The following is a 26,650-nucleotide window of genomic DNA, read 5'->3' as shown; positions in this document are numbered from 1 at the left end:
TGAATCACCACTGATCCACTAGGTTGGCCCACAATGATGACACATTTTACCTTCCTCCAGAAGGTTAAAAAAAAGGCATCATTTTCTTCTGGGCCAACAAGCATTAAGAGTACAATCAATAGGCAAGTTACAGAGGCTCATGCCCGTAATCCCAGCACTTTGGGAGGCTGAGGCAGGAGGACGGCTTGAGGCTAGGAGTTCAAGACCAGCTTGGGCAACAGTGACAGCCCATCACTGCAAAAAATTTAAAAACTAGCTTGGCCCTGTAGTCCCACTTACTTAGGAGGCTGAAGCAGGATTGCTTGAGCCCAGGAATTCAAGGTTACAGTGAGCTATGATCACAACACTATACTCTTCTAGCCTGGGTGACAGAGCGAGACCCTGTCTCTAAAAACAAAAAATGTCCACAATTTTAAAGGAAAGGGGAGAGGAGGAAGAAAAAGATGAAAGCTATGTTTTATTTTATCAAGATAGGAATGAACCCTCTCCCTCCATCTACAAAAAGCACTGCTTGCCTCACAGACCATCTGGACTATCACAGAGAAGTTCTTGCCCATCCTAAGTGAAGGCGTCATACAAACACAGATGCACATGGCTAAAGATGCATATTCAGGTCAGGTGGGCAGGCTGTGGACGGAGGGGCAATGTGTGTCACAGCTTTTGCATTCTTTATTTTTTTAGAGATGGGGTCTCACTATGTTGACCAGGCTACCCTTGAACTCCTGGGCTCAAACGATCCTCCTGCCTCAGCCTCCTGAGTAGCTGGGACCACAGGCACCCGCCACCACAACCGGCCTGTCATAGCTTTTGTTAAATACTTAAGAACTAATAAAAACTACTATTTAGATCTACCCTTCTACCTCCACCCCTGGCCAAATTTGGAAATTGAAGCATAAGAGGGTAAATAATTGGTTGAAAGCTATAGAATGACCCAGAATTGTAGAGATCTGCCTCAAGTCTCTGGAAATCTAACCCAAATCTCTAAGGTTATTCTTTTAAAAAAACAAACAAAGACAAAAAAACAAGATGTAAAGCCAATCCTAGCAACATCTGGATTACAAAATAGAGAGAACATTTAAATCTACATTAATGTATGGAAAATCTAAACGTGTTCAAATACATTAAATAAGGAAGGTGAAGAATGGAGAAAATTCTCAGGCAACCTGTGATCGCCACTGGTTACAACATGGAGCTGGGAAGGGGAGTCTAATATTAGGGTCCTGGCCTAGCTTCCCTAGAGGAAAAGTACAAGTGATCCTGGAATATTCCCATTTCTCAGTTCGTTGGGCTCCTTTCCTTGGGAGGCCCTGGTACCAGGGAAGCTTCCAGCATCCATCAGAACTGATGGGGAATACATTACCTTTTCACTGTCAAGGTGGATAACATCTTTGGCTCCAGGATCTTCCTCCCACAGTGGGGGCCCTTTTGGATCCTTCAAAAAGGCCACTATGGACTGAAGAAAAAAAAAAGAGAAGAGAAAATGCATTTTAGCCCTGAAAAGAGGGAGGTGGGGGAATCAGGAACCTGTCCTGTTTCCCTGCCTGGAGACCTGGGCACACCAGGTGCTGAGCTCAGGACTGCATGTGGCATAAGCTTGGAGGGTGTATTATTTCCACTGTCCATTGACATCACGGATAAGTACCCAAAAAATGCACCTCCACCACTCCCATCAGGCTTTTTCAATCACAAGACACCTTGCTAACTCCAGCCAGGTGGTCCATGCCTACTATGCATCTTCATGGACAAAAAAGAGAAAATTTGAGACAATGAGTTGGCTTATTCAAACCAGAGACATACTAGTGCTTCTACTAAATCTCATCTCCTCCAAGAAGTCTTTCTGACTAATGGAATAATGGTCTCAGTCTTGTCCAAAGGAGACATTTCCACATTCCTGCAGCCACTAAAACTGTCATCCCATAAGCAGATCACCATACCTACTTATGACCTGCTTGGTATTTCATGATCTAAACTGGTTTTGGAGTGGATTAAATCCTGATTATCCTCCGCTGTATATGAATGAGTGGGGTCCAGGCTGGGAAGCCCCCAGGGCAGGGTGGTCACCAATGTGGCCTCACCCTTGTTGCTATACTTCTAGTCCTGGGGCCCCTCTTCTAGACTGCCTGGATTGAAGATCTGACAAAGTTCTTACAGATAAAGGGCTTCGCTGGCCTTTGTTATGTGTACAATGACTCAAATCTCCACTCCCTGTGGGGAAGACGCACAGGGGCAGGGAAGAGCGGCACTGTCCTTCCACTCTCCTCTGTACCTCCTGCCACTCTCACTGGTCCAGGGCAAAAGCAGCATTCCCTTTCCCCTCAGTCACTCAGAGACGGTGCTCAGAGTCTGAGAGCCAGGATCAGGCACCAGACCCCAGCCAGATTCTGTTACTTCTGTCAACTTTGACTACGCTCCAGCGAGCAGATGCTGAACTGAGTGTGTGTGTGTGTGTTTGTGTGTGTGTGTGTGTGCGCGCGCGCATGTGTGTGGCCTGAGATGAGAAAGGGAAGTGCCCTTCTATAATAGTAAGGGTGTGCATTCAGCCCATCCACTGGTCACACACGGAGAGGACCTTATTATTTCTGGAAACTCTATTTGTAAAGAACTACTACGGGAGAATGGGAGACAGCCAAGACTTCATAGGATTTCATTCAGGTAGTGCTTCCTGCCTGTCCAAGTGGAGCTGCGAAATGCCTCCTGGCAAGAGAACAGCCATTTCTGCCACAGCAAAAGGTGGATCCACCCTTTCTCGGTCCTTTGTCAAGGCTTTGCCATGACAACATAAGGAACTATGGAATTGGCAGGGTCTTCCCGACACCCGCACTCACCCAAGAGCTGCAGAGGCACCTGTCCACCAGGCCATGTGAGAAAGATGCTGGTAGGCACCCACTTGCCTGGGGTTCCAGAAATACCCGGTGCAGGAGTTCTTAATCTAGGGTGCACAAGGGACTTCAGGAGTCGGTGAAGCCCCAGACTCATGTGAAAACATTGACTTTGATTTGTATGTACACACTGTTTCAGGGAGAAGGTCTGGAGTTCAGTAGGTGCTCAGTGGGATCAGGACCCCAGAACAAGTTAGGAACTGCTTGCTCTGGGGGAGTCCTGGCCCCACGCCCAGCCCTCCTCCCTCATCTCCACCTCAGCATCAAGAAAAAAAGACGGTAGTGGATGGAAAAAGGAGATAAATGGCCTTTTAATGTAACAACTGACATGTTCGTACACACAACCTTGTTTTTCAGGTGAGGATTATTCTCATTTAACTGAAGCTGAATAACCCCACCACAGGTTCTCTCCGAGTTGATCTAACTGGACAAGACCTCAGGGGGAAAGTCTGCGGGGAGCAGCACCTGGAAGCCCACCCTCAACTGTCCTATTCTGGGTGCTCTGAGTCCCAGGCACTGTCTGATACCACATCTGGCCTTCACGACTGTAATCCTGGCTCACAGCTACTGGGCCCTGAGATCATCAGTGAGTCATCTGAATCCAGACTGCCAGGCACCTCTGGCCCTTACCACTTCTATAGTAAGGATTTGGGGAGTATGTGCTAACAAGGAAAGGGCAGCTTAAAGGGGACATTCCCCACTTCTAGTTTCCTATTCTTTGCCAACGGGGAGATAAGTTCTCACTTAACTGGCCTATGACCTCTCTAGGTGCCGTGGCACAGCATCTGTGACCAGGCTTCTGCCCAACCATGCGGGTTGACAAAAACCACAGCCAGAACAGGGGCCTGCAGGTGATGGGCCCCTCCTGTCGGGGGCTCCTCCATCTTTCTGGAGTCAGGGTCCCAGGAGAAACCCTGAATGGAAAGTTAATTAGTGACTGAGGTGGGCTCTGATCTCAGCTGTCTCAAGCTGAAAAAGCAGAAGCCATCAGCAGTCAGGGAACTGTCCTGTCCCCTTCCCTCTGCCCTAGAGAACTCCAGGGACTCTGCCCCAGTCGTGCTTGGGGATGCTGGGACTAAGAGTGCCCTCTCTCCATCTGAAACTGAAGACTCTGGCCCCGTACGATGCTCAGCCACTTCTTTACCTTGTTGATGCCTAAATCATGGGAAGGTCAAGAGAACGCCGACCTCGCACATCTGGTCTTTATAAGAAGTGGGGTAAGAAGCCAGGATTCTGCCTCTCCCACCCAGACACCCAGTGGCATGCTGGGGCTGCCTGGGCTCCTTGCTTCTTCTCTGCTACCACAGTTATGAGTAGCCGCTCAGAACTCCCTGCTCCATAAGCCCAAGACAGATTCCTCAGAGGTCCCGGTTAAACATAAAATATACACAGCCTCCAACAACAAAACAAAACCCCAGCCCTCTTTCCATCATTGCATAAGCACTTCCCCCACCCCACCCAACTAAATCTTGTTTCTGGGGAACATGTGTTCTCTCCAACAACTTCAGTTGACGTTTTAACATAGAATAAGAAGGGCTGAGCAACTCTAGTTGGAAGAACTTTCTAAGTATCTAAGTAGGTGTTAAGGTGATGAGTAATCAGGCTGAGTCCCCCTATAAGGTGAACGCTGTAGCAATTTAAAAAAAGAATGAGTGTTAGTGGATAAACAAGAATGACCTGGAGAGATGGTGGGGAGAGACAGAGGGAGAAGGAAGGGCAGAGGGAGAGGGACACAGACAGCTGCACAGACAGATGGACAGATAGGAAAAATGGAAGAGACAAAGATGGAGAAAGAGGGACAGATGAAGGGACAGGAGCACAGGGTCCAACCCAGTGTGGGAAACAGGAGGGTTAGGAAGTGAGTTCAAACACGTCAGGACCAGGAGAAGTATATGGCTTTAGCCAACGCAGGACCAGAAAGCAGAAGACAGGCTGGAGCAAGGGAATCCTGACCCCGAAGGAGGAGAGTTGCAGTTCAGGAGGACTAAGGACTGGGGCAGCCGCTTTGTGATTACAGAGCACGTATAGATTATAGGATCTCATATTTCTTTCCATTTATGCTTTTCCATCTACTTCTAAACTGGATTGATAGCAGCGAACTCCTCGATGATACCCATATCTCATCTGGAACAAGCTGCATCAGCCCAAAGGTGCCAACCTGCCCATGTGCGATACCCTGTGCTAACTCGGGCACTGTACGTCCCATCCAGCCTGACGGTGGCCATCACCACAGAGATGAGGGGAGGACTTTAAAGCTACAGCAAAAGGAGGCCCAGGCCTTTGGCAAAGAGAGAGGTGACATCACGTGCCTTACTGGACAACTGCTGATACATTCACAAACCTATTTCCAAAGCTGGGTCAATCTGTTGTGTTAAGAGCTACAAACTTTTCCAGATATTCTGCTGACATATGCTCTAGAAATAAGAATCTCTCAGGTCATTTAGAAGAGCTATTTGTGCAGTCTGCCCTTTCTTTTCTCAGAGAGAAAACCTGCCAGACTTTGGGCGTCCATTCAGACTCCACCTCTGCTGAGAACAAGGGAGGTAAATTTACCTTAAATGTCACAGCTCGGTTATATTCAGTATGAAATGCACCATCCCTGTCAAATGAGGAGAAAAATGTGTTAACTTTAAGAATGGTTGTGAAGATACATACCTTTGGTTTCCTGCAGCACCTTAATAAGAGTCAGCTTTTGAATGCAGTTCAGGATTTTTTTTAAAGACATAATTGTAAACACAGGAAGAAAACCATTCTGAAATAAAATTAATCGAACTAAACATTGCTGTTCACTGAAAATACCAATGAAAGCACTCGGCACTTACTTGGAAATTGGAAATGCCCACGTGTACTTACTGGTAATGGAATAATTCGACCTTTTTGTCCTTCGGGCTCAGGTCAACTTTCATCTTCTTGCACAATTTCCTACTCTCTGCATCACTGAAAGACACAAATGTTGGGAACCATTTATTACCTGAAGTCCTCACAAAGGTGTTGACAGCAAAATCTCCTGGTGTCCTAAGAAATAAGTCAGGTAACTTGGAATTCTCAATAGCAGATAAGGGCCTTATTATAGATGGGCTGTGAGAACTGGAGGGAGGAGACTAACTAGCAGGCTAGGGGCTGATCAAGAAAGACAGAGGCTGGGCACGGGGGCTCACACCTATAATCCCAGCACTTTGGGAGGCCGAGGCAGGCAGATCACCTGAGGTCAGGAGTTGGAGACCAGCCTGGTCAACACGGTGAAACCCCCTCTCTACTAAAAATACAAAAATTAGCTAGGCGTGGTGGCACGTGCCTGTAATCCCAGCTACTCGGGAGGCTGAGGCAGGAGAATCGCTTGAACCCAGGAGGCAGAGATTGCAGTGAGCCGAGATCGTGCCACTGTACTCCAGCCTGGGCAACAGAGAGACACGCCACCTCAAAAAAAAAAAAAAAAAAAAAAAAAAAAAAGGCAAGAAAGAAAGGAAAGGAAAGGAAAAAGACAAGCAGACAAGAGCATGTGTGTCACGACTTGTGGGTGGCAACACAGACAGGTCCAGACAAAGGAGGTGCCCCAGAAGCTTAGGGGGTGGACAGCCCATGATAACAAGAAAACAAACTCCAATCCTGGCTGCTCTCTAGATTTGCCAGGCAAGTTTTTAAAAAGATCGATGCCCTGGCCTTCCCCTGATTATTAATTTGGAATCTCTGTCAGGGGTGGACAAGCAATATTTTTGTTTTTAGAGCTCTGACATAGGCTATCTGCTATATACTATGTGACCAAGGTAAGAGGAAAACATGCTACCATGTTGAAGAAGTTATGAAATCTGGCCAGGTATTGACAAAAGGCAAAAGGAGAAAGGGCCAGGCTGTGGTTAAAGGAGCCCCTCCCTTGGCATCTAGGATATTACACTCTCTTCCAATAAGAAATGCCTGTCAGGTGCCATTCCCCGTTTACAAAGCACTCGTGCACAACCTCATCTCATCTTGGTGCCCTGCCTGTTAGAACAATGGATTTCAATGTGTGGTCCCTGAACCGGTAGCACCAGCATCATCCAGCAACCTGTTGGAAATGCAAATTATCAGCCCCATCCCAGACCTACTAAATCAGAAACCCTAGGGATACCTGAGCAACTGCATTTGAACAACTTTCTAGGTGATTCTGATGTGTGCTTAAGTTTGGAAACCACTCATTTCATTAGAGTAGCACCTTCACTGGCTCATGTTCTTCTTCCCTACCTCCACGAGGTTTGGCTCCCCTGTGCCCTACACCAGCCCCTTAGAGACCTGACTTGTTCTCACGGCTTCCCCATCCTGCCTGCATTCAGCCAGTCAGAGAGCTCTGCTTGTTACTTGGGGGCCATCTCCCCAGCCCTGAAAGGACTCAGTGAGGGCATCTCGGCTACCCAATGCCCACTGGTCACCATTGACTACACAACTGGAGTCATCTTTTGGGGAACTTTGTTGGGACAGGTATGACAGCCACCTGAGACAAGGCACTGTAACCCCCAGTTGCTTACATGCCTCACCTCCACCAACAACCATCAGCTTCACACAGCTGTGCACCAGCCCGGAGCAGATGGACTAATTAAACCACTCAGCTCAATTCTAAAAGCAACACTCATCAGTGGACACGTAAAAAATGCAGGACCTCATTTTGAGTGTAAAGATACAATTTGCAACTCAAGAAGCATGTCTTACTGGAGAGGTGTGTGATGGTCAAAGAGGAGGAGTGTCTCCCTGCCCCCTTCCTCCCCCAGGCCCAGGGGTTTCCTCCCTACTAGTCCCAGCTGTCTAGCCATCGCTGCAGCCACTGCAGCTTCCAGCCATGGGCCTGGCAAACAGTGGGGACTCATGAAATGCATGAGGAATCCAGAGAGGAAAGGCTAATGACACTGCAATAGTTCCTCCCGCAAGGTGGCAAGGACATTTTAGGATAGAGTCCAGAGAGAAGGGGCAAGCTGGGAGTGGGCTCTCCAAATGGAGAAGGCAGCCCAGGGCATCCGCTGAAAACTTTCTTATCCTTAAGCCCTCTGAGGTCCACACCTGCCTCTTCTGATGACCGCTATTACAATTCAGGTGTGTCCCGTCCCTCAGGGACTCTGTGGTGAAGATGCACTGACAGGTGGTGGGTCTGTTGGAGAACAACTGCGAACGAGGTGCCCTTTCCCTGTTTGAGTTAATTCCCCGGGACACAGGGCTCAACTAGGGATATTTACAACCACTCACTTGGCACCTTCCTCGTTGGCCTTTGTTCTGCTGTGCTCCACTGTTTCTGTGACCACCTACCGTCCACCCAACTGCAACAACAAACAGCAGCTAGGGCAGGAGCCAAGGCTGGGATGGGATGTGCACGGCCTCCCTCAGCCCCATCAGCCCCATCCTGGCACCAGCGGCATGCGAAGGGCTTGCTCATCGCCTCTCCATTCACACTGCAGTGCCTGCCTGGGTGGCTCAGACGCTGCAAGGCAGCAACTGGAGGGGAGAATCCCCACCCCATGCTCTGCTCTCTTCCATCAAGCCTGGCTGGCAGCCTCTGCCTGTGACTATCACAAAGCAGAGGGAGGAAACAGGAGCTTGGTTCATTCCCACGCCAATCCCGGTCCACTCTGTGGGAAACCCCTCCACGGAAAAGTCCCATGATGGCAGTCTTAGGTTCCCTGAGGGCCCAGGCAAGGCTTAGGACCAAGACTCCAAACCAACTAAGTTGGCTGGTAGAGCTGGGGGCACAGAGGCACCCCTGCCTGTTCTTCAGCGTGGCCTCTAAGGTTCAGCCCAGTGCACAGCCTCCTGCCTCACTCCACCTGAGCAAGCGCCCCACGAGCCCTCACTGCAGACTCTGTGCCACCTTCTTTGTTAGGTTATGTAACACTCCTAAGGATTCTCTCCTCTCCCCATCCCCTGCACTCTCTCTCTCCCTGAGGGGTGAGTGGGGAGGAGGCTTCCTATCCCGTCTGAGCACACTTCTGGCACAAACCAAAGGGCCACTGGCTCCAGCACTCCCAATCTCCCCACCCCTGTTGTCTCCCCTCCACCGCGCTTGTCAACATCTGACCAACTTGTCCACTGCCTGCCCCATCAGAAACACGTGCTCTGTGAAGCCAAGGGCTTGGTTTTGTGCACAGTTATCTCCCCAGCAGTACAACGGCAGCTGGCACAGAGTAGGCACTCTATAAATCACCTGACTGAATGGCGGAATGGCTGAAATGAATGATATTGTCTTACCGCTGCTGGAATGAGGCTCTGCATTTCTGGCTTTCTGGGATCTCTGGGCTTCTGTCCATCGAGCTCCAGGAATCCTACCAGGTGACAATTCCTGACAATGTTCTCTCGGCACTGCTCCCCTCCTTCCCACAGTTCTGTTTCTCAAAGTGTATAAATGTGAGTAGTGTGTGTGTGTGTGTAAGCATGTGTGCACACACTAATTGTGCAGTGCAGACAATAAATATCAGAAGAGTTCAAGTAGGGGAGAAAATTACCTAAGCTCAGAAACTTAAAATATCTGAGTTGAGAGATTAAGTACAATTAATTGATCTACTGCCTACCTCCCTCCCCCAGCCAATGACTGAGGTTCTAGGGGAGAAAGGAGACAAAGCAGTGAGCAGGAAAACGAGATGCTTTGCTAGAATTGAGGGAATGGAGAACACACCATGGGTCGTGGAGAAGGCGCCTGCAGTGCAAAGACCCTCACCTGCCGCCCCCCTGGCCCCTATCCTATAAGAACCAGCCATCTCTCTGCCCATTTACTCACCACTGTTCCAAGGAATGAGGTATCAAGGCCACCAATCTGCTCCATCCTATCCCTCCCCACCTCACTTGGCTCTCTTCCATGAAGAATGTGGAAGGAAAGATTGCAGAGGCCTGTACACACTTCCCTCCCCACCCCACACCCCCACACCCAGACAGACACATAGGCATAGGTGTTTTCGTCTGAATCTGCCATGGGACAGCTGGCTGCTAGTCGGGAGTGGCTGCTGCAGGTACACAGTGCTGTGTTTATTGGATTTTCCTGTGCAGTAATTACTATCCAAGAGACTCGAGACACACTCCTGGGAGTCAGGCCCAGGGATCAAAGTGGGGATGAGAGCAGGAAGAAAGAGAAAAAACAAGGTCTGGGAGACGGTGGGGTCGGGGGGTGGGGGTCTGAGGTCTTTCACAATTCCAGCCTAAGTACCACAGCCCACTAGAATGACAGCTTCAACATCTGGCTCTGCCATTAGCGACCTCTGGTGGGACCCTTAGTTTTCTGAGCTGCAAAATGCCGGAGTTATCCACATAAGCTGAATGGAGCTTGATTTCTCTATGGGGTCAAGTCAGACTAAATAAAGCTTTGAGACAGGCTGCCTTATATCCTGACACATGAACCAGGAGCCAGAACCTGGGGCAAAAGATGGAGACAAAAAAACCTCTGAACCCCTGTCATTTCTCTCCTCTCCTCCCAACCAGATCCTCAGTCAGCCACAGTTGGGGTTCTCATGTCCACGGCAGACCACGTTCAGCCCCTCCTGGTGGGGTAGAAAGAAGACTACACTGAAGACTAGAAGGAAGGCTTATGCTTGCCTTAATGTCAACGTTGTGCCCACGACTACCCCAGCCTCTCTAGCTCCATTTCCCCATCAAAGAAGGGATAACTCTCTTCCTCCCACCGGCTCCAGTCTAACATGGCAAGCTTCTGGCCAGGTGGACCTGTGATCCCCTGGGGACAGGTAGAAGAATGGTAGAAAGTGCCCTCACTTCAAGGACATGAAGAAAATGGCGGGGGGGGGCAAGTGCTGAGCAAGAAATACTGAGTGACTGCCTGATGCCAAGTACCAAGGACAATGTGAAAGAATGTGGCTAGAGGACACAAGACAGGAGGCAATGAGAGAGAATTCCTGGAAGAGCTGAACCTTGAACTTGGACAGGTGGTGGTGGTCACGTAGCACCCTCTGAAGGAAGGATTCCCTACAACAGGGCTCCTCCCCGAGTTGGCTGTTGCCCTTGGTACATTCCTCCAGAAGGTACATCACAGGGTCTGGATTACACAGTACGGTTAGTAAGAGTGGTGGGAAAAAGAGTGAGGAACATGGCTTCTCTGCAGACATGTAAGGTGCCTCCCCTCCACTGCCCTCCCAGCCCAGCGATTCTAAGGCTCTGCTCCTCAAGGGGATGTGTCACTCCAACAAGTGCATGGTGGTGTGCTGGAAGGTATCTGAAGCCACAAGATAAACATGACACTTCTTCTGGGAGTCTGTTTTACCCCCTGGTAAGTAATGTTGAACATGCTTAGGAGCAAATGCTAAATTCAAATAGTTTTTAGGAGAAAACATAAGTCTTTAAAGTATGTTATACCTGCTCTGGCAGGCCCCCAATCTTGCATCTGGGAAGCTGTCACTGCTCCAGAGAAGTCAAGCAGATAGGGAGGAGAGCAGGAAAGAAAGCAGATGTGGTTAAGCAATGACCTTAAGCCCCGAGGAAAAGAAAGTAGCAAGCACCTGATAGGACAGCCTTGCCGCCTGTGAGACGCAGCCTCAGGAATTAGGAAACCAGGCACAGCTCCATGCTGGCTCCAGCTCAACTTCCCAGACAGCAGCACTCCACGCCAAGCCTGAGCCCCAGAGCCCAGCTGGCAGGGCACGAGGGGAATACCAACTCCCGCACACACAACCCGTTTAACAGCCGGACAACCACTACCAGCCAGACTGAGCGTGGCTGTTGAGGTCTGAGCCAAAAGTGGAGTGAGGGGGAAGGAAAGCTGACAAAACCCTAGACAGAAGTCAGACGCCCTACAGACACCCTAGAGCAACAAGTTACAGGGCCTGGACCAGGGAGAAAACCAGCAGAGAAGTGTTTGTGTGTTCCTGTAGGTGCACATAGAGGAATAGGGAGGAAGAGCCAGAAAAGCAAAAAATTTTTTTAAAAAAGGAAAATAAGCATCCATACAGAAAGGAGAAAAGAGGCCAAAAGGCCAGGCCAGGCATGGTGGCACATGCCTGTAATCCCAGCACTTTGGGAGGCCAAGGCAGGTGAATTGCTTGAGCCCAGGAGTCCAAGACCAGCCTGGGCAACATGGCAAAACCTGGTCTCTACAAAAAAAAAATACAAAACTTAGCTGAGCGTGGTGGTACGCGCCTACTGGGGAGGCTGAGCTGGGAGGATGGCTTCAGCCCGGGAGGTCAAGTCTGCAATGAACTGAGCTTGTGACACTGCACTGCAGCCTGGGCAACAGAGTGAGACCCCGTCTCAAAAACAAAAAGGCCCGTGCAATGGGGCGGTGCAGGGCGAGTCCTGGACTCAGGATTGGGAAAAGAGAACAGAAACCTAATAAGGGGAGAGAAAAGAAGGGGACAGGAGAGAACCTCAGAAAGAAGGATAGACACCCTTCCAAAATGGGAATGGGGAGGGAGGGGCACAAAGAGAAAAAGACCCCCCTCAAAGATTAGAAGGCACACGCCCACCGCCACGCTTATAACACACACACCAAGCCTGGCAGCTTCCGGCATTTTCTGAACCAGGCTATTTAGGGATGAGAGCAACTTGGAAGACTCAACTCCACATTTCCCAGAAGATTCAGTTGAAGCCCAGAGAACAGGAGTGAGTTGCCAAAGGCCCCACAGCTATTTGATGTCAGAGCCTGGACTCAAAGCTGGGTCTTCTGACCTTTAGTCCCACAAATTCCACTGCATCCTGGACTTTGTTTTTTTTTTTTTTTTTGAGACAGAGTTTTGCTCTTGTAGCCAAGCTGGAGTGCAATGGCATGATCTTGGCTCACCGCAAACTTCACCTCCCGGGTTCAAGTGATTCTCCTGCCTCAGCCTCCTGAGTAGCTGGGATTACAGGCATGCACCACCACGCCCAGCTAATTTTGTATTTTTAGTAGAGATGGGGTTTCTCCATGTTGGTTAGGCTGGTCTCCAACTCCCGACCTCAGGTAATCCACCTGCCTTGGCCTCCCAAAGTGCTGGGATTATAGGTGTGAGCCACTGTGCCCAGGCTGCACCCTGTACTTCTTAAGGGTCAGAGCAAAACACCCATGGCCTGGGACTCACTCCCATGCCCAAAACCTTCTTCAGGTTCATCCTTACAAGAAACAAGGGATCGTCACCCAGTAAACAGTTGCTGAGTGAACAAGCATACCATTTCTCCCCCTCCAGCTTCCTCCTGAACAAACTTGTCTAGATGAAAAACAACACTAGGAGAATGGCGTCTCACATTTAAATTGTATTTCCTATTTAAGAAAGAACTTTCATTTACCCGATCCTTATCACAGACCTGGAAAGAAGGCAGAACGCGTATCGCTGTCCCATTTCACAGCTGAGGAAACACTCAGGGTGACTGACTTGCCCGCCGTCACAGGGCTAGTGAGCAGCGCAGCTAACTGACTAGTTAGCAGTCAGCCCGGGTCGCCTCCTAAGCCCAAGGCTTTCTCCCTTATTCCACACACCTGCAAAGACACCGCAACACTGGAGCAGCATCTTCTCTCGCCCCAGATGCTCCCTGTTCCCCTCACCCGCCTTTTAAAGGGAAAAGCAGGGTGGCCTGTGCACTCCTGACCTTCCTGGTCACCCCAACCCCAAGCCCTGTCCCCATCCTAGCCACCAACCCTTCGTGGGCAGGGCAGGAAGTGGAGCTGGAAAGGATAAGAGATGGGTGCCTCAGCAGGGCCCATTTGAGGGAGGCAAGCTCTGGCTGGCTACCGGCTGTTTCACAGTAACAAGGATAAAGAAGGCAGCATGGCCCTGTGCCACCTACTCGCTCCTTGGCAGACAGCATCAGAAAGCAAAGTTCCCAACACCACTTCTGCCCATCCCTGGGTGTGTCTCATTCACAGACCCATAGACACGGACTGGACACACTTAGGACAACTGCGAGAGCTGTCATTGCAGGGCTCTGTGGAGCTAACATGGGGGCTCCCCATGCCCGGATGATTACAGGCAAGTTTAGAAGTCTAGGAGCAGGAGTGAATGAGCTGGAGGGCAGGAGCTGGGTTCTTGGAGATCTCCTTTTCTAACAGTGGTTCGTGACAACTGCCACCTAGAGTGGCCTACATGGGCCACAGCCCAGAGTTCTGAACCTTGGGCTACTCTGGAAAGATTGCACCCTGACTCTAATTTCAAACTCACCCCCAGAGATTCCTGAGTCCAGTTTAATCTGCTTTGGCTCCATAATTCACCTACTTATCCACACTATTTTAAAAGCTGTCTAACATTTCAGTTTCTATTTCCTCTTACAGGAATAAATTCAACACAGTGAGGCAACTACATGGAATACTCCATCCTTCTGTCATAAGGTTAACTCTTTCAAGCTCCAAGGTGCTTCCCTGCCCCAATTTTAATTTGAGCACATCGAAATTCACAGGATGTTCTCATTGGCACTTTTATTGACTCTAGACATCATGTTTCCAAACTTGAGTCCTGAAGTTGAATCTCCACAGTCTGTCTTCACGCACTACTCCTGATCCCATTTCACTCAGGCACCTTGCGCTGCATGTTTTCCAGGCCGCTCAGGGACAGCAGCAGGCCTTTCACCTCCACAGGCAGTTCTGTGGCTGCCTGCAGGGAAAGCCAGGGCACTGTGAGCACGTGGTATTGTGCTCTGAGGTCTTTGCACCAAATGTGAACTCAACCGCCTCTGTGAAGCTTTTCTCAACCTTTCCAGGCAGAATGGAGGGGCTTTCCCTCCATGTATATAGTCTGTGTTTGTGGCACTGTTCACCTGACATTGTAATCACTGGGCTAAGCGTCTGCCTTCTCCTCACACACTGAGCTCCTTGAGGATGCAGTTATCCATCTGTGTATTCTCAAAGCGTGTAGTAAATGCCCGGTAATGTCTGTTACATGGACCCAGGTGGAGACAGCAACTAAGTCAAAGCTCCTCTGCCCATTCTGCCACCTACAAGCCTCATAAGAATTCCCTACAATAAGCCTCCATCAGCTTGGCAGAACTGCTGCCATCTTCAGGTATGGAAATTCTAAAGTGCCTTGTCTTCATCTAATAGGCTTTTTACTTTGCCAGTCACACAGAGCATGGCTGGTCAAGGCAAGCACACTTTTGGACCAACTATGAACTAGAATTAACCAATGGCTAAGATCTCACCTACTGCCTGGTGAGCAACCTTTTCTGTTCAGTTAGTATCTGAATGAATCTGGAAGTATGAGGCCACACACACACACACACACACCACTTGGCTAAGACTTATTATCCTAGTTTCACTCAGTGCTTTGTCAAAATATGAATCTCCTTCAATGCTCTCTAATCACAGGCAGAACAAACTTGAGGTCATCAACTTATAAATCAGTTGTGTCCCAAAAATTCACTCGAAAAGTAACCATTTAGAATTCAGACTGAAGAGGAAGAGGATTACACTAGAGTGGGTGCCATAAAAGCTCGCTTAACCTGCAGGGTAGTAACAGGGCTTATGACTCAGGCAATAATAGGTACATTAAAGATTTAGAAGACTTTTATAGGCCTGGTTCCCCTCAGAAGCCAAGGCATAGGCAGCTTGACCCACTGATTCTACCTTTGCATGGTGGGCAGCAGAGGCGTCTAGTGGTAATGTCCTGGGTTGCGGGTAAAGCTCATGATTCTTGCTGCAGACCCACCACAGGCAAACCCACTGGGTAACCTTGAAAATCATCTTGCCTCTCTTGGTATCAAGGCCACCCTCTGTAAGACAGGAAGGCCCCCTCTGCCACTCACCTCCCTCTGGGAAGACAGAAGAAAGAAACACGTGGAAATAGAAGAAAGTGAAAGCTCTATGGAAAAAGGGAAGAAACGGGACTGGGCTGGGAAGAAAGGGGTGGAAGGCCAGACACCGCTCTTCCAGTCCAGAGGTGACCTCGAAGTATCACTAGATGGAATCTTTCCATCGCATCCTCTCTCCCAGATTATTAATCAAGGGACAGTTCCTGTCCCCACCCATCAAAGCCCCAAGTGCCCCCTGCCCAGCAGCCACCATGGCACATGGCCCCAGCACATACCCACAGTCCACCCAGCAGATGGTGCCTTGTCCTTTCACCACCTGGGCCACTGTGGACAGTAACCTGAGATGATTTTCAGCTGCCGCCTCTGTAAAAAAAAAAAAAAAAAAAAAAAAAAAAAAAAAAAAATTAAACATCTGTGCCCAAGGGCACTGGGTCATGTCTGCCATCTTCCCTCAGGGGTGAGGAAGGATGGAGACCAATCCCAGAGGGGGTGGAGAAGTCCTGAGCACCAGGTAAAACACCCATCCCTGCATTCAACAGTGCCAGGGCCTGTGCTGCAAGAATAGTCCTGGCTCTTCTCAGAAACCCCTGATCCCACCATCCTCAGGGCCTTCCTCTTTCACACAGAACCCCCAAGTCACCCTGCCTTAATCCACACCTCACACCTTACTCTTCCAAGAATCTCTCAGCCAGATCATCAAGGCCAGTAAAGTCTCTGACTCATGTCTTTCCGGGATAAATTTTGAAAATTCCGTAAACAATGACAATCCTATAACTAAAGCAGGGAATGATGTTGCTGACTCCACGTTCAACTGTCCTGATGCCCCACCTAGGAGCTGACGAGAGCTGGGATCAGATCCTTCCTTTACTTGTGCAGCACACGCTCATCTAGGAGCTCAGTACAACCTGATGATAAAATGAGGTCTATACGTGACACTAGGCTCTGATGGGCCAATGCCAAAGACACCTAAGCCACATTTAACAGCCCACTTACCCAGAAGCCACGGGGCAAGAGCTGGTCCTGGTAGCACCTCCAGGGGTCAGTTGCAGGAATGTGGACCATGCCTTGGGACAGGATGGAGTGATCGCAAGAAAGGAAGACTTTCTCATTGGTGCAGGTGTCAATCCTGATGGGTCAGGGCAAGGCACCTGGATACTACTGTGGGAGGGCAGGGTCCTAGGGACAGAGCGTCTGTGGCCAGGATTTCAGCACTGTCAGCCTGCAATGATCCACTGCAAAGTGGCTGTGGCCAGTGTTTGATTCCTGTGGCCAGCAGGCTCCTGAGTCACGTTCTCCTAGGTGACACCTGTGAGCTCACTTGAAAGGCCTGCCAGACAAAGACTTGTGGGGAGAGCGATCTGCTGCTTTCTCCCGCCAAAAACCATATGATACATCCCTAAGCCAAGCAGAAATGATGTCTGAATTATGTGCCTCCACAGATAGCCTTTTCTAGTGTGGATAATGGTAGCTGTTTGTGAATACAGAGCATGCTGAGCCTTTCACAGAAGCAAACAAAAGTATCGCTCAAGAGACATGCACGGAGTCACTTGCAGGAGGCACTCCTAGGAAACCACGGCCAGGGTGACAGGAGGAGGGCAAGTCACTGAAGTGGGGAAAGCCATTGTTCTACTGCTCGGACTGGGTTCTGGGAAGCAGGGGAGGGGGAGAAATAAACTAAAGCAAGTTAAAGTACCCCCTGCCCTAACCTGCATTTTAGCCATGGAAAGGGAGGCACTGCTTGGAAGGATGGGAGGGAGCAAAGAAAATCCAGTTTCTGCACTGTTCAAAAGCCCCACTGAAGGTCACATGTCTCTCGTGCAGCAGGCCTGGGCAAGGAGGCAGGAAGTTAAAATAATTGCCCAGGCCCCATCAGGCAATGAAAGCAGGAGGTAGGCTGACAAGTGGGAAGCACCGGGGGCTCTACTCTCAATGGCTCAAGACAGGGTCGGGTGAGGGAAAGAGACCTTAGGCACTACCTCCTGTCCTGCAAGCTCCTGACAACAGGCCCCACCTTTCCACTCTCTAACTTCCCATAATGATTTTTCCAGCCTCAGCCCCACTCTGATCTCAAAGCCCTTCTGTCATTGCAGAATCCATACTCTCTTCCCATCCTCCATCAGAGAAAATGAGAGGCAGCGGGGCATAGGGGACCAGCTCCCACCTGCTGCTGGAAGATCTCAAACGAGTCCGCTACTCCCACCTTCCATTTCCTCATTTGTATACTGGATGTCCTCTGACAACCTGCACTGCCTCCCTCACAGCAAAGGAGCCAATGAGACTGTATTATGATTAGCTTATATGATGGGATCTACCCTAGAGAAGGAATGGAGCGTGTCTATCACTGACAATCATCCTAGTTCCAACTCTGGGAGTATCCAAGGCAGCAAGCCACATGTTTTCAGGTCCCTATGCCCCAGGCCTCAAGAGGACACTGCTTCCCCTTTCCCTTGATTTCGCCCCTATTCCTGGCAGCAGAGGAATGCTAGTCACATGCTGGGCTCCCAACAATGCACTTGGGGCATGTGTGCCAGACCCTCAGAAGGGGAAGCAGCAGCCGCAAGTGGCAATGAACACATCCCATGTGCCAGGGATGCCTGGAGGATGCAGGCACGTCTGGAGCCTCTATCATCCCCCAGGTGCCAGTGAGTGCTGAGGCCAAGCTGCCGGGGAAAGCTGTGCCCGGAACTGGCCCAGCCACTGGCTGCTGCTTCTCCAGGGCCACAGAAAACTTGGCATCCTTAGAAGCAGCAAAAAGCACTTAACTCTGCTGAAAAGACTTCAACAGAGTCAGCGTTCACCCTCCCCCAAAGTCACTGCCAAGAGCCAAGCAAACCTCTCTCCATCTGCTATGTCATTGCCAGCCTCAAGGTCAGAAGAGAGGCAGTCCGTTGCTCCTGCCCCCAAGAAATGCTGTGTCCCAAGCCTAGCGCCCACTCCAAATTCAGTCTTGCATCTGACCCCAGAGCAGGACAGATGGACTGGGCAGGGCCAGGGCTGCCAGCTGGGGTAAGTGCTTCCAAGCCTGGGACCCATTCAGCTGGCAACAGGCCGGCCTGGCCAGTTAATCAACAGCTCTGGCAAAGAATGCCCTGGCAGGGCTCGGCCCCATGCCTGTGCAGGAAGCCAGGACATCCATCCCCAGTGCCCACCATTGTGATCCTCCGTCCTACTTCACACACGCCCTCTCCCTCTTGAGGAGTGAGGGGCTCCAGGGGACTTTCCCAACAAACACTCATTAAAAAGAAACGGAACCACCCCCTGGGATCAGAAAGTGGCAGAGCCAATGCCTCTGTGTGCCTCTGCCTCTGTCTTCTGAGGAAAGGTGACAAACCCCATGTCCCTGGGACCCTCCCTAAATGGTTTTCATCCTAAGGTCTCCTGCCTCCCACTTCCGCCCCCCTCCTTCCCCTGAATCCCATCCTACCCCGATGGTTGACCTCAAGGCCAGGAAGGGACACTCACCAGATTTGGAGTAAAGCACCAGTACATTATTCCGGGTTCTGAGCAGTTTTTTCAAGTCCTTGGGGTCAGAGATTCTCTCAATGAGCGAGGACACCTTTGCAGAGGACAGCCATGATGGCAGGACCACCTGGGGAGCAAGGAGCCAACAACCGTGAGTTCCAGCTTCTGGCTGGGCCCCAGAAGAATCGGTGCCCATGGATGTGCTGCCTAGAGCTGCTTTACTTCCAAAGGATGAGGGCAAACCAACACATCTCATGTACCACACCTACTTCTTCACCTCTAGGGACACTCCCCAGCCCACTCCCAGTCTCCCTTCCCCTCCATGCACTTTTATAAGGCTGTATGGACTGCAGATATATACAGTCAGCCCTCTATCTCGCAGGTTCCGCATCCACAGATTTGACCAACCATGGATGGAAAATATTGAAAAACATAAAAAATAATAGGATAACAGTAAAAAAAATACCAATAAAACCAATGCAGTATAACAACTACTTACATAGCATTTCTATTGTATTTGGTATCATAAACAATCTAGAGATGATTTAAAGTATACAGGAAGTCATGCACAGGTTAGATGCAAATACCATGCCATTTTATATAAAGGACTTGAGCATCCATGGGTTTTGGTATCCTGTGGAGGCGGGATGCTGGAACCAATCCCTCAAGGATACCAAGGAAGGTTTGTATAAACATTCTGCATTGTTACACATTAGTCGAGAGCCCCCTGGGAGGTCAATGTCTGTCCATATTCCTAATGTTACCCCAATGCCATATGCTGGGGCAATGTAAAAACTCCAGCCCATCTAGAAGCACCAAAGCATAAAATACACAGAGAAATAAGATCATCCCTTAATGCTTAGGGTGGGAATGGATGGGTGAGAGGCTTTTAGCTTTTCTTACTCAGCCAAGTGATCTCAGGAGGTCAGTCAACAAGAAATGAGCCAATTCTCTCCCAGAGAACCCTGGAAAACTTTGGGAACTGGAGGTATCAGGCACCTCTGCAGGCACAATGAAGAGTGGGCTAAAAGCAAGGGGTGGGGGTTTATTAAAAGTGTGAATAAGGAGTAGACACAAAGCAGATCCCCTTGCCCAGATTGCACAGCTGGGCAACAGCCCCTTGCCCACCTGTCAGAAAGCAAGAGGGTTACTATATGGAGAGATTGAGTAAGAAAAGTTCCACTGGGAGATAACCTGGCAGAGGGTGGGAGGATGGCCCTCAGAAAAGACAGGCGGATTCAGAGAAAGTACAAACTGAACCTTGAGATCACTCGTTCCTCCAAGCTCCCAGCCCCCAGCATCTCCCTTCCCTTCTCTGGAATGCCGCCTGCCAGTCTTATTCACCAGGCAAGAGATTAGAGAATTTCCCTCTGGGGAAACTGAGGAGCATAAGAAAAACAACCTAAAGACTGTGATTTGGAGATCCTCAATTGAAACAGCTGAGTTCCTGCTCAAATCTCCACTGTGAGGCTCTCCCAGTAAACAAGCACTCTCCACTCCCTCCACACACTCACAGAGCTGCCAGTCCATGTGCTAGTGCCTTGCTCTTCAAAACAGACAGATAATCAAGGTTCACCAGTTACAAAAGACAGAGACCAGAAAAACCAATGGAAAGATGAAATGTAGAAGAAAAAGAAAATTAAAAGAACAGAAGAAAGCAAGAAAATTATTATTCTCAGAGAAATAAAATGGTGCATCCATAAAATAAGAATAGAATGTTAGGAAGAAAAATAAAAACTCAAAGAGAATCATGAAAATCTCTTGGAAAGTAAAACTATCACAGAAATAATTAGGGTTGGAAGTAGAATTGAAAAAAAAAATCTCCTAGAAAATACAACAAAAAGATCAAGAAATAAAAAAGGACTTAAGAAAAATAAGAGAATGGACCCATTAAGCACAAGAGCCAAATTAAAGAGACTCCAGAAAAAGAAAAAGAAAAAAAAAAAGAGGAAAATCAATTATCAAAAAATTAATTCAAAACCTGGCACAGCGTCTCATACCTGCAGTTCCAACTACTCAGCAGGCTAAGGCAGGAGAATCACTTGAGCCCAGGAGTTCATGGCCAGCCTGGGCAACAGTGAGACTCAATATCTAAAAAAGCAAATAAATTAAAATAATAGTTCAAGAAAATGTTCCAAAACTGAAGGATATGAGTCTTCAGTAGGCAGGACGCAGCATCATGAATAAAAAGACTTTTGCCAAAATACATCACTGAAAACTTTCAGAACACTTCTGACAAAGGGGAGATCCTAACCATTTCAAAGAAAAAAAAATACAACATACAAAAGATCAGGAGTCAGAACTGGCATAAGACTGTTCATCAGCACACAAAAGACAATCAAGCATTGGCTTCACAATTCTCAAGGAAAATGATTTCTAACTGGAATTCTGTAACCAGCCAAACTATCTATCAATCACGAAAATAGACTTGAACAGATGAAAATATCAGATGTATAACATTTACCACCAGTGCACCCTTTCTCAGAAAGATACTGGGACCCATTTTCCACTACAACAAAAAGTAAATGAAAAATTAGACATGGAAACTAGGAAACAAAGAATTCAATGAAAGAGAGAGGCAAAAGGATTACCACGTTGATGGTGAAGAGAAATCCCAGGATGACAACTGTTCAACAGCCTGCAGAGCAACCAGACCAGAACAGAGCGAGGACGGAGCTCATGGAGGAACATGGTCGGTAAAAAGGGGCAACCATAGCTTATTTGATATGCTTGGTCATACTGAGAGGAGTTTTAATTTCTGCCAGTAAAAAATGTTTTAAAAATAATCTGACCAAAATTACACAGCTAGTAAGTAGAGCCAGGATCTGAATCCCAGTCTTTCTAATATGAGCTCACGCCTTCTCAGCCTCCTGCCTCTTTGCAGCCAGAAGTCTTAGATTGAGTCTGAGCCCCATCACTCAATAGGTAAGATGCCTAGCCAATGTCACTCAACCTTTTAGAGGCTTAGTGACTCCTGTCTGACATAGAGATAATGATACTTCCCTCGTGGGATTGCTATGAGGATGAAATGGGATAATTTATTGAACGTGTTTTATAAATCAGAAAGCAGTCTGAGAGTATCAGTTACCATAATATATAACACAAACTTCCATCTCAGCAGAGAAGAAGACTGAAACATTACCATATTCTAGAGTTTCTAAATATAATCTGCCATTGGAATTCAAAGTTTCCCTCTCCCCAGAGTAAAGCCACCCAGGAGGAAGCCAAGGAATGATTTCTCCCTCATCACATCCTGCAGAGCAGGGTAAAATGCCTGAGGACCCGCTGCCCTAATACAGGCCACCTTAACAGCTCACCAAAAAGTTTGCTAAACTTCATTATTATTACATGTTATCCTACTGCTCCCAGGGAGCTAATGTACTTCAGACTGAAAACTCCACAGCCCAATGCACATGATTAAAGGGAAAAAAAATAATCTGTTGGAAAAACACATTGCCTCACTGCTGTTTTTAATCTTCAGATAATCTGACCAGTGGAGAGCAACAACTGCTCTTGCCCAGGGCCTCAGGACTCTGACCTGTAGCCCAGCCCCTCCTGAGGCTGGTAGGCACCCACACTTCTGGAACTGGGGAGAAGGAAAAGGGAAGGCAGGAGGGAGGATGAGCCCAGAGCTCATCTGCCCAGGCAGCACTGTGTGCAGCTGAGCCGCAGCGACAACAAAGTGTGTACAAGAGAAACCACGAGAGGCTGAGGCTCACAGCACACCCTCAGTTTCCTTCCCATAAAACCCAGTCCATCCCGCAGGTCATCTAACCGAGGGCCAATGAGATTAAACAAACCACCTTCCAGCCAGTCAGCCAAGCCCCTCACCCAGCATTTGGCGTCACGCAGTAGAGAAGTTAAGCCCAACCAGAAACGCGCTGAGCAAATGTACTTTGCTTGAAAACCATCACTGGGCATGACACTGGGGCTCACACTGGGCATCACCCACAGCCAATCCGGTTTTGAAGCCTTATGAAGGGTCCCTCTCCTCCCTACCCTCACCCCCATCCCCAAGATTAAGAGCTCTGGAGGAGGGCAGAGCCCCTGCACAGGGCCTGGCCCATTGAAAGCCCTCAGGAAATGTTTGCCCAGTATTATAAACATGACAAATTACACTGTTACCACACTCCTGGCCTTAGCAGAGGTCACCCACTATCAGTATGTGATGGGGTGAGTCCACAGCAGCCCTTGGGAGGCCCAGAAGGGTCGATGGAAGCCACACAGACCACAGCTCAGGGGGTGTCTGGGCTAGAGCATGGCAGAAGGCAGGGGGGCAGGCTGGGCTCTTCAAAGCCTGCCCAAGGACCTGGCCTGGTGCAGGAAGAGAGTGGGAAGCATCACTGCCCAGTTAGCAGGGGAGTGAAAGGATGAACACGGTATTGTAGAGACTCATCTGGCCGTGACCTCAGACTGGGCAGCATCCAGGGAGGCCAGAGGTGGAGGGCCCTGCTGGGTGGCTGCCCGCGTAGAGAGACATGGATCAATGCAAAAGCCTCAGAGGGAAAAACAACAAAACCCAATGACTATTCATAGGTAAGTGAGGAAGAAAGAGAAAAAAAGTCTAAAATGACTCTTAGAATTCTGGGCTGGGAGGCTGCAACAACAGCCAAAGATGGAAGAATGGAGAAGCAGCAGCAGAGGAGGCTTTTCTCTTACATTAAGGAAGATGATAATAGGCTCAGGTTTTGGATAGGTAGACAGTGAGGCATCAGATATAGGCCTCCTCCAGGTTGCAAGGTGAGCCACCAAGTAAATGAAGTCCCCATGGGCCGGGCTCAGAGGGAGGAGACAGAAAACACCCTCAGTGAGGGAGGAGGCAGGACCAACAGGGAGGTGGGGAGGGCTGCGTCCACAGAGACCAGGGAGGGGACACTTCTAAAGAAAAGGTAGTGATCCACAGGCAGGCAGAGTGAAGAGGCTGGGACAGGGCCAAAGGCTGTGAAGTCCCTGGGAACACTGGAGAGAATGTCAGCGGTACACGTGGCGGGAGCTGAAAGCCAGGCTGCAGAGGAGAGAAAGTCTACCCAGCACAGGAGCTGGGGTGATAATGGGAAGGTGCAAGGAAGTGCCACAGGGTCAGAAGGATAAGTTGTATCCCATGAAGATGGGGGCGTGTGGGCATTAGTGGGCACAGGAGAAGCAGGATTTGCCTAGATTGGCAGGATCTGAGAACAAGAGAGGAAAAATAATCAGGATAGGTCGATCAGGGAGAATCCAGGGAGATGGGGTCCAAAGAGCTAAGACACTAACTGGGCTTCTGAGAAGGGGAAAGATGAAAGGCCCCTCTGTGTCTGGCCTCAGACAGACCCTCACCCTAGCAAACAACAACAGATGCAGACAAGTGGGAGCCCTTTCCTCCTCCCCATAAGCCCAAGGGGACTTTCCTCCTGCCACTTAACATTCTCCTTCCTCCTCCACTTCAGTCTATTTGAACCTTTCCAGTGTGCACGCTCCTTCCTTTCCTTAAGATGCAGTCCCAGCAAGCCTCGGAGCACCTTGCCAAGAGCCTTACTGCAGACTTCATAAGTCACAACCCACAAACCTTGATAACAACAATAACTACAGCAACAATAACAACGTTAATGATGCAAAAACTATCTGTTCCTTTGTCAAGCCCTTGGGGGGAAAGGGCAGGGTTTGAGAAGTGCTTCCAAAGGCAGCCAGGGTTCCATGCCAGCCACGGCATTGTTCCTGGGCTTGGCAGGCTCTTTACGTTCGAAGTCAATCGCTCTAGAGGTAGAGGAGAGAAAAAAGATCCCCTTTGTTCACCATGCAAACTCCTTCTGACCTTCTCCAATAATTGCTTTCTTTCTGCTCACAACCCTCAGCTTTAACAGTATTTACATCAGGGCTGAGCTGCCCCCACTGGCTGGGCTGAGACCCATAAAGCATCTCCCTGGTGCAGGGCAGAACACTGCTGGGAAAAATGGCTTTCCCCTTTTCTGCTGCTGGGAAATAGAGGCCCCCAATGCCAGGTCCTGCCTATTATCAGCCAACCAGCACATCGCTGTCAGAGCACCAATGCCTCCAACCTCCAAACCCCCTCACAGAGCTTCACTGCACCCCCCCTCCCCCGCCCCGAGCACCAGTCCCCTTTCACCACCCAATCCCTCCCCTGCGTACAGGCTCTCTTCAGAGCCCAGCAGCACCAGAGTGCCGGGCATGGAGGTCCTCACTGCCCACCTCTGCCATGGCTGGAGGCAATGGGGTGGAGACTGAGTCCTTCCTCATCTTCCAGACCCCCTGCCGTGCTCTTGTAACAGGTGTCTGCTCATTCAGGGCCGGCCAGACAAACCACCATCCCACTTAGAAACCCACTCTCTTCTCCTCCCTCTGCAGTCTTCGACACCACAGGAAGAGCACTGGCTCAGGAGTCAGACAGACCTGGGGGAAATCCAGGTGCCACCATTTACAGCAAGATGACCTCAGGCCTGTTACTAGACCTCTGAGTGTCAACTCCCCACCTACAAGGTGGAGAGAAGAATACCAATGCCCACCTTGCAGGGTGGCTCAGGACTACATGAGGGGGGAGATGACAAAGAATCTAACATAATGTTTGGCATGCAGAAGCACAGAATAATTGCACTTCTCTTTATTAGCGAGATAACTTACAAGGGGAGCAAGGACAGCAGTAACACGGGGACCACCTCTTCCTCTCCAGGGGCCCTGCCTGCAATCAGGCAAGGCAGCAGGTCCAGGCAGGAAGGAGCAAACACGTACACACATTCGGCCACCAGAAAACCTCGAATCATCACCAGCTGCACAGCGACCCAGACCAAGAGGTCACACGGCACATTTAGAGCACACTTCCCAGGTTTCATACCCACTAACTCGTTTACCCCTCACAATACCCCAGTGGGTAGCTACTCGCCTCATCCTACAGATGAAGAAACTGAGGCTCAGACAGGTTACATTAATTACCAAGGTCACACAGTAGGTAAGTAACAGAGCCAGGACTAGAACTTGGGCCTCCCAACTCCTGGCCAGAGGAGGCCTGCTTCTCTCAACCCCACAAGTTCCCTGGACTGCTGCAACAGATGGCACAACCCAAGCAGAAAAAGAACATCTCCTTCCAAGGCAGGGCCTGCTGAAGCAACCAGGAAATGCCCCCATCTCCCAGAATCCCAGGGCAAGGAGGGTCCCAGCAGGGGTTTAGACTAACCCTCTGCTTTCTGCAAGTCCAGCAGATCCTGGAGTCTCCCAAGGTTCCTGGGGCCAAGAGCATGAAGATCCTAAATGTGGCAATTAGCCCAGGTCTCTTTCCAGCCAGAGACTGTGCAGGAAGTGTGTGGTCCTCCCCATCTGCTAACATAGCACACACAAACTCCTCTTTTCACTCGGCTCACTTAATGAGACTGATCGCCACCCAGCATCACCATCAGACTAAAGAGATAAGAGTCCCAGCACGCTGGAAGATAATCAGGGAGAACAGTCCTTGCCACATTACACCTCAGCTTTAAAAAGCTCCTCATCTCTGGGGCGCGTGCCAGCACCCTCACATTCTCTATAACTAGCAAAGCCGTCTGTCATTATAGATTTACTATTCAATGCAGACCATGAAGCCAGAGATATCCAATTATGTAAAAGCAGCTTGCTAACAGAGGAAGACTTGGGAACAGAAGTTTAACATTGAGGAAAAAGGG

At 49.4% G+C, this 26,650-nt stretch overlaps 1 protein-coding gene across 2 annotated transcripts in view; it reads right to left on the bottom strand.

Annotated features, from left to right (window-relative positions):
* The window catches only part of PDIA5 (protein disulfide isomerase family A member 5), a 94,627-nt gene that overhangs the window by 51,959 nt on the left and 16,018 nt on the right, over positions 1 to 26,650 (bottom strand). The window contains exons 1-6 of one of the 2 annotated variants that reach the window (XM_063630169.1): positions 19,005 to 19,116; positions 16,536 to 16,668; positions 15,818 to 15,905; positions 5,733 to 5,816; positions 5,433 to 5,478; positions 1,361 to 1,453 (exon numbers count right to left, since the gene is read on the bottom strand). In XM_063630169.1, coding sequence (XP_063486239.1) covers positions 1,361 to 1,453; positions 5,433 to 5,478; positions 5,733 to 5,785 — 192 coding nt within the window. In that variant the 5' untranslated portion in view covers positions 5,786 to 5,816; positions 15,818 to 15,905; positions 16,536 to 16,668; positions 19,005 to 19,116. Of the gene's footprint in view, positions 1 to 1,360; positions 1,454 to 5,432; positions 5,479 to 5,732; positions 5,817 to 15,817; positions 15,906 to 16,535; positions 16,669 to 19,004; positions 19,132 to 26,650 lie in introns of those variants that run through there. The other variant, XM_055260682.2, reaches the window with a different exon arrangement.

This window comes from Symphalangus syndactylus, chromosome 21 (genome assembly GCF_028878055.3).
Source record: "Symphalangus syndactylus isolate Jambi chromosome 21, NHGRI_mSymSyn1-v2.1_pri, whole genome shotgun sequence".
Taxonomy (NCBI): Eukaryota; Metazoa; Chordata; class Mammalia; order Primates; family Hylobatidae; genus Symphalangus; species Symphalangus syndactylus.
The sequence above is the reverse complement of the archived record's forward strand: the minus strand, read 5'-3'. Positions and strand labels throughout refer to the sequence as shown.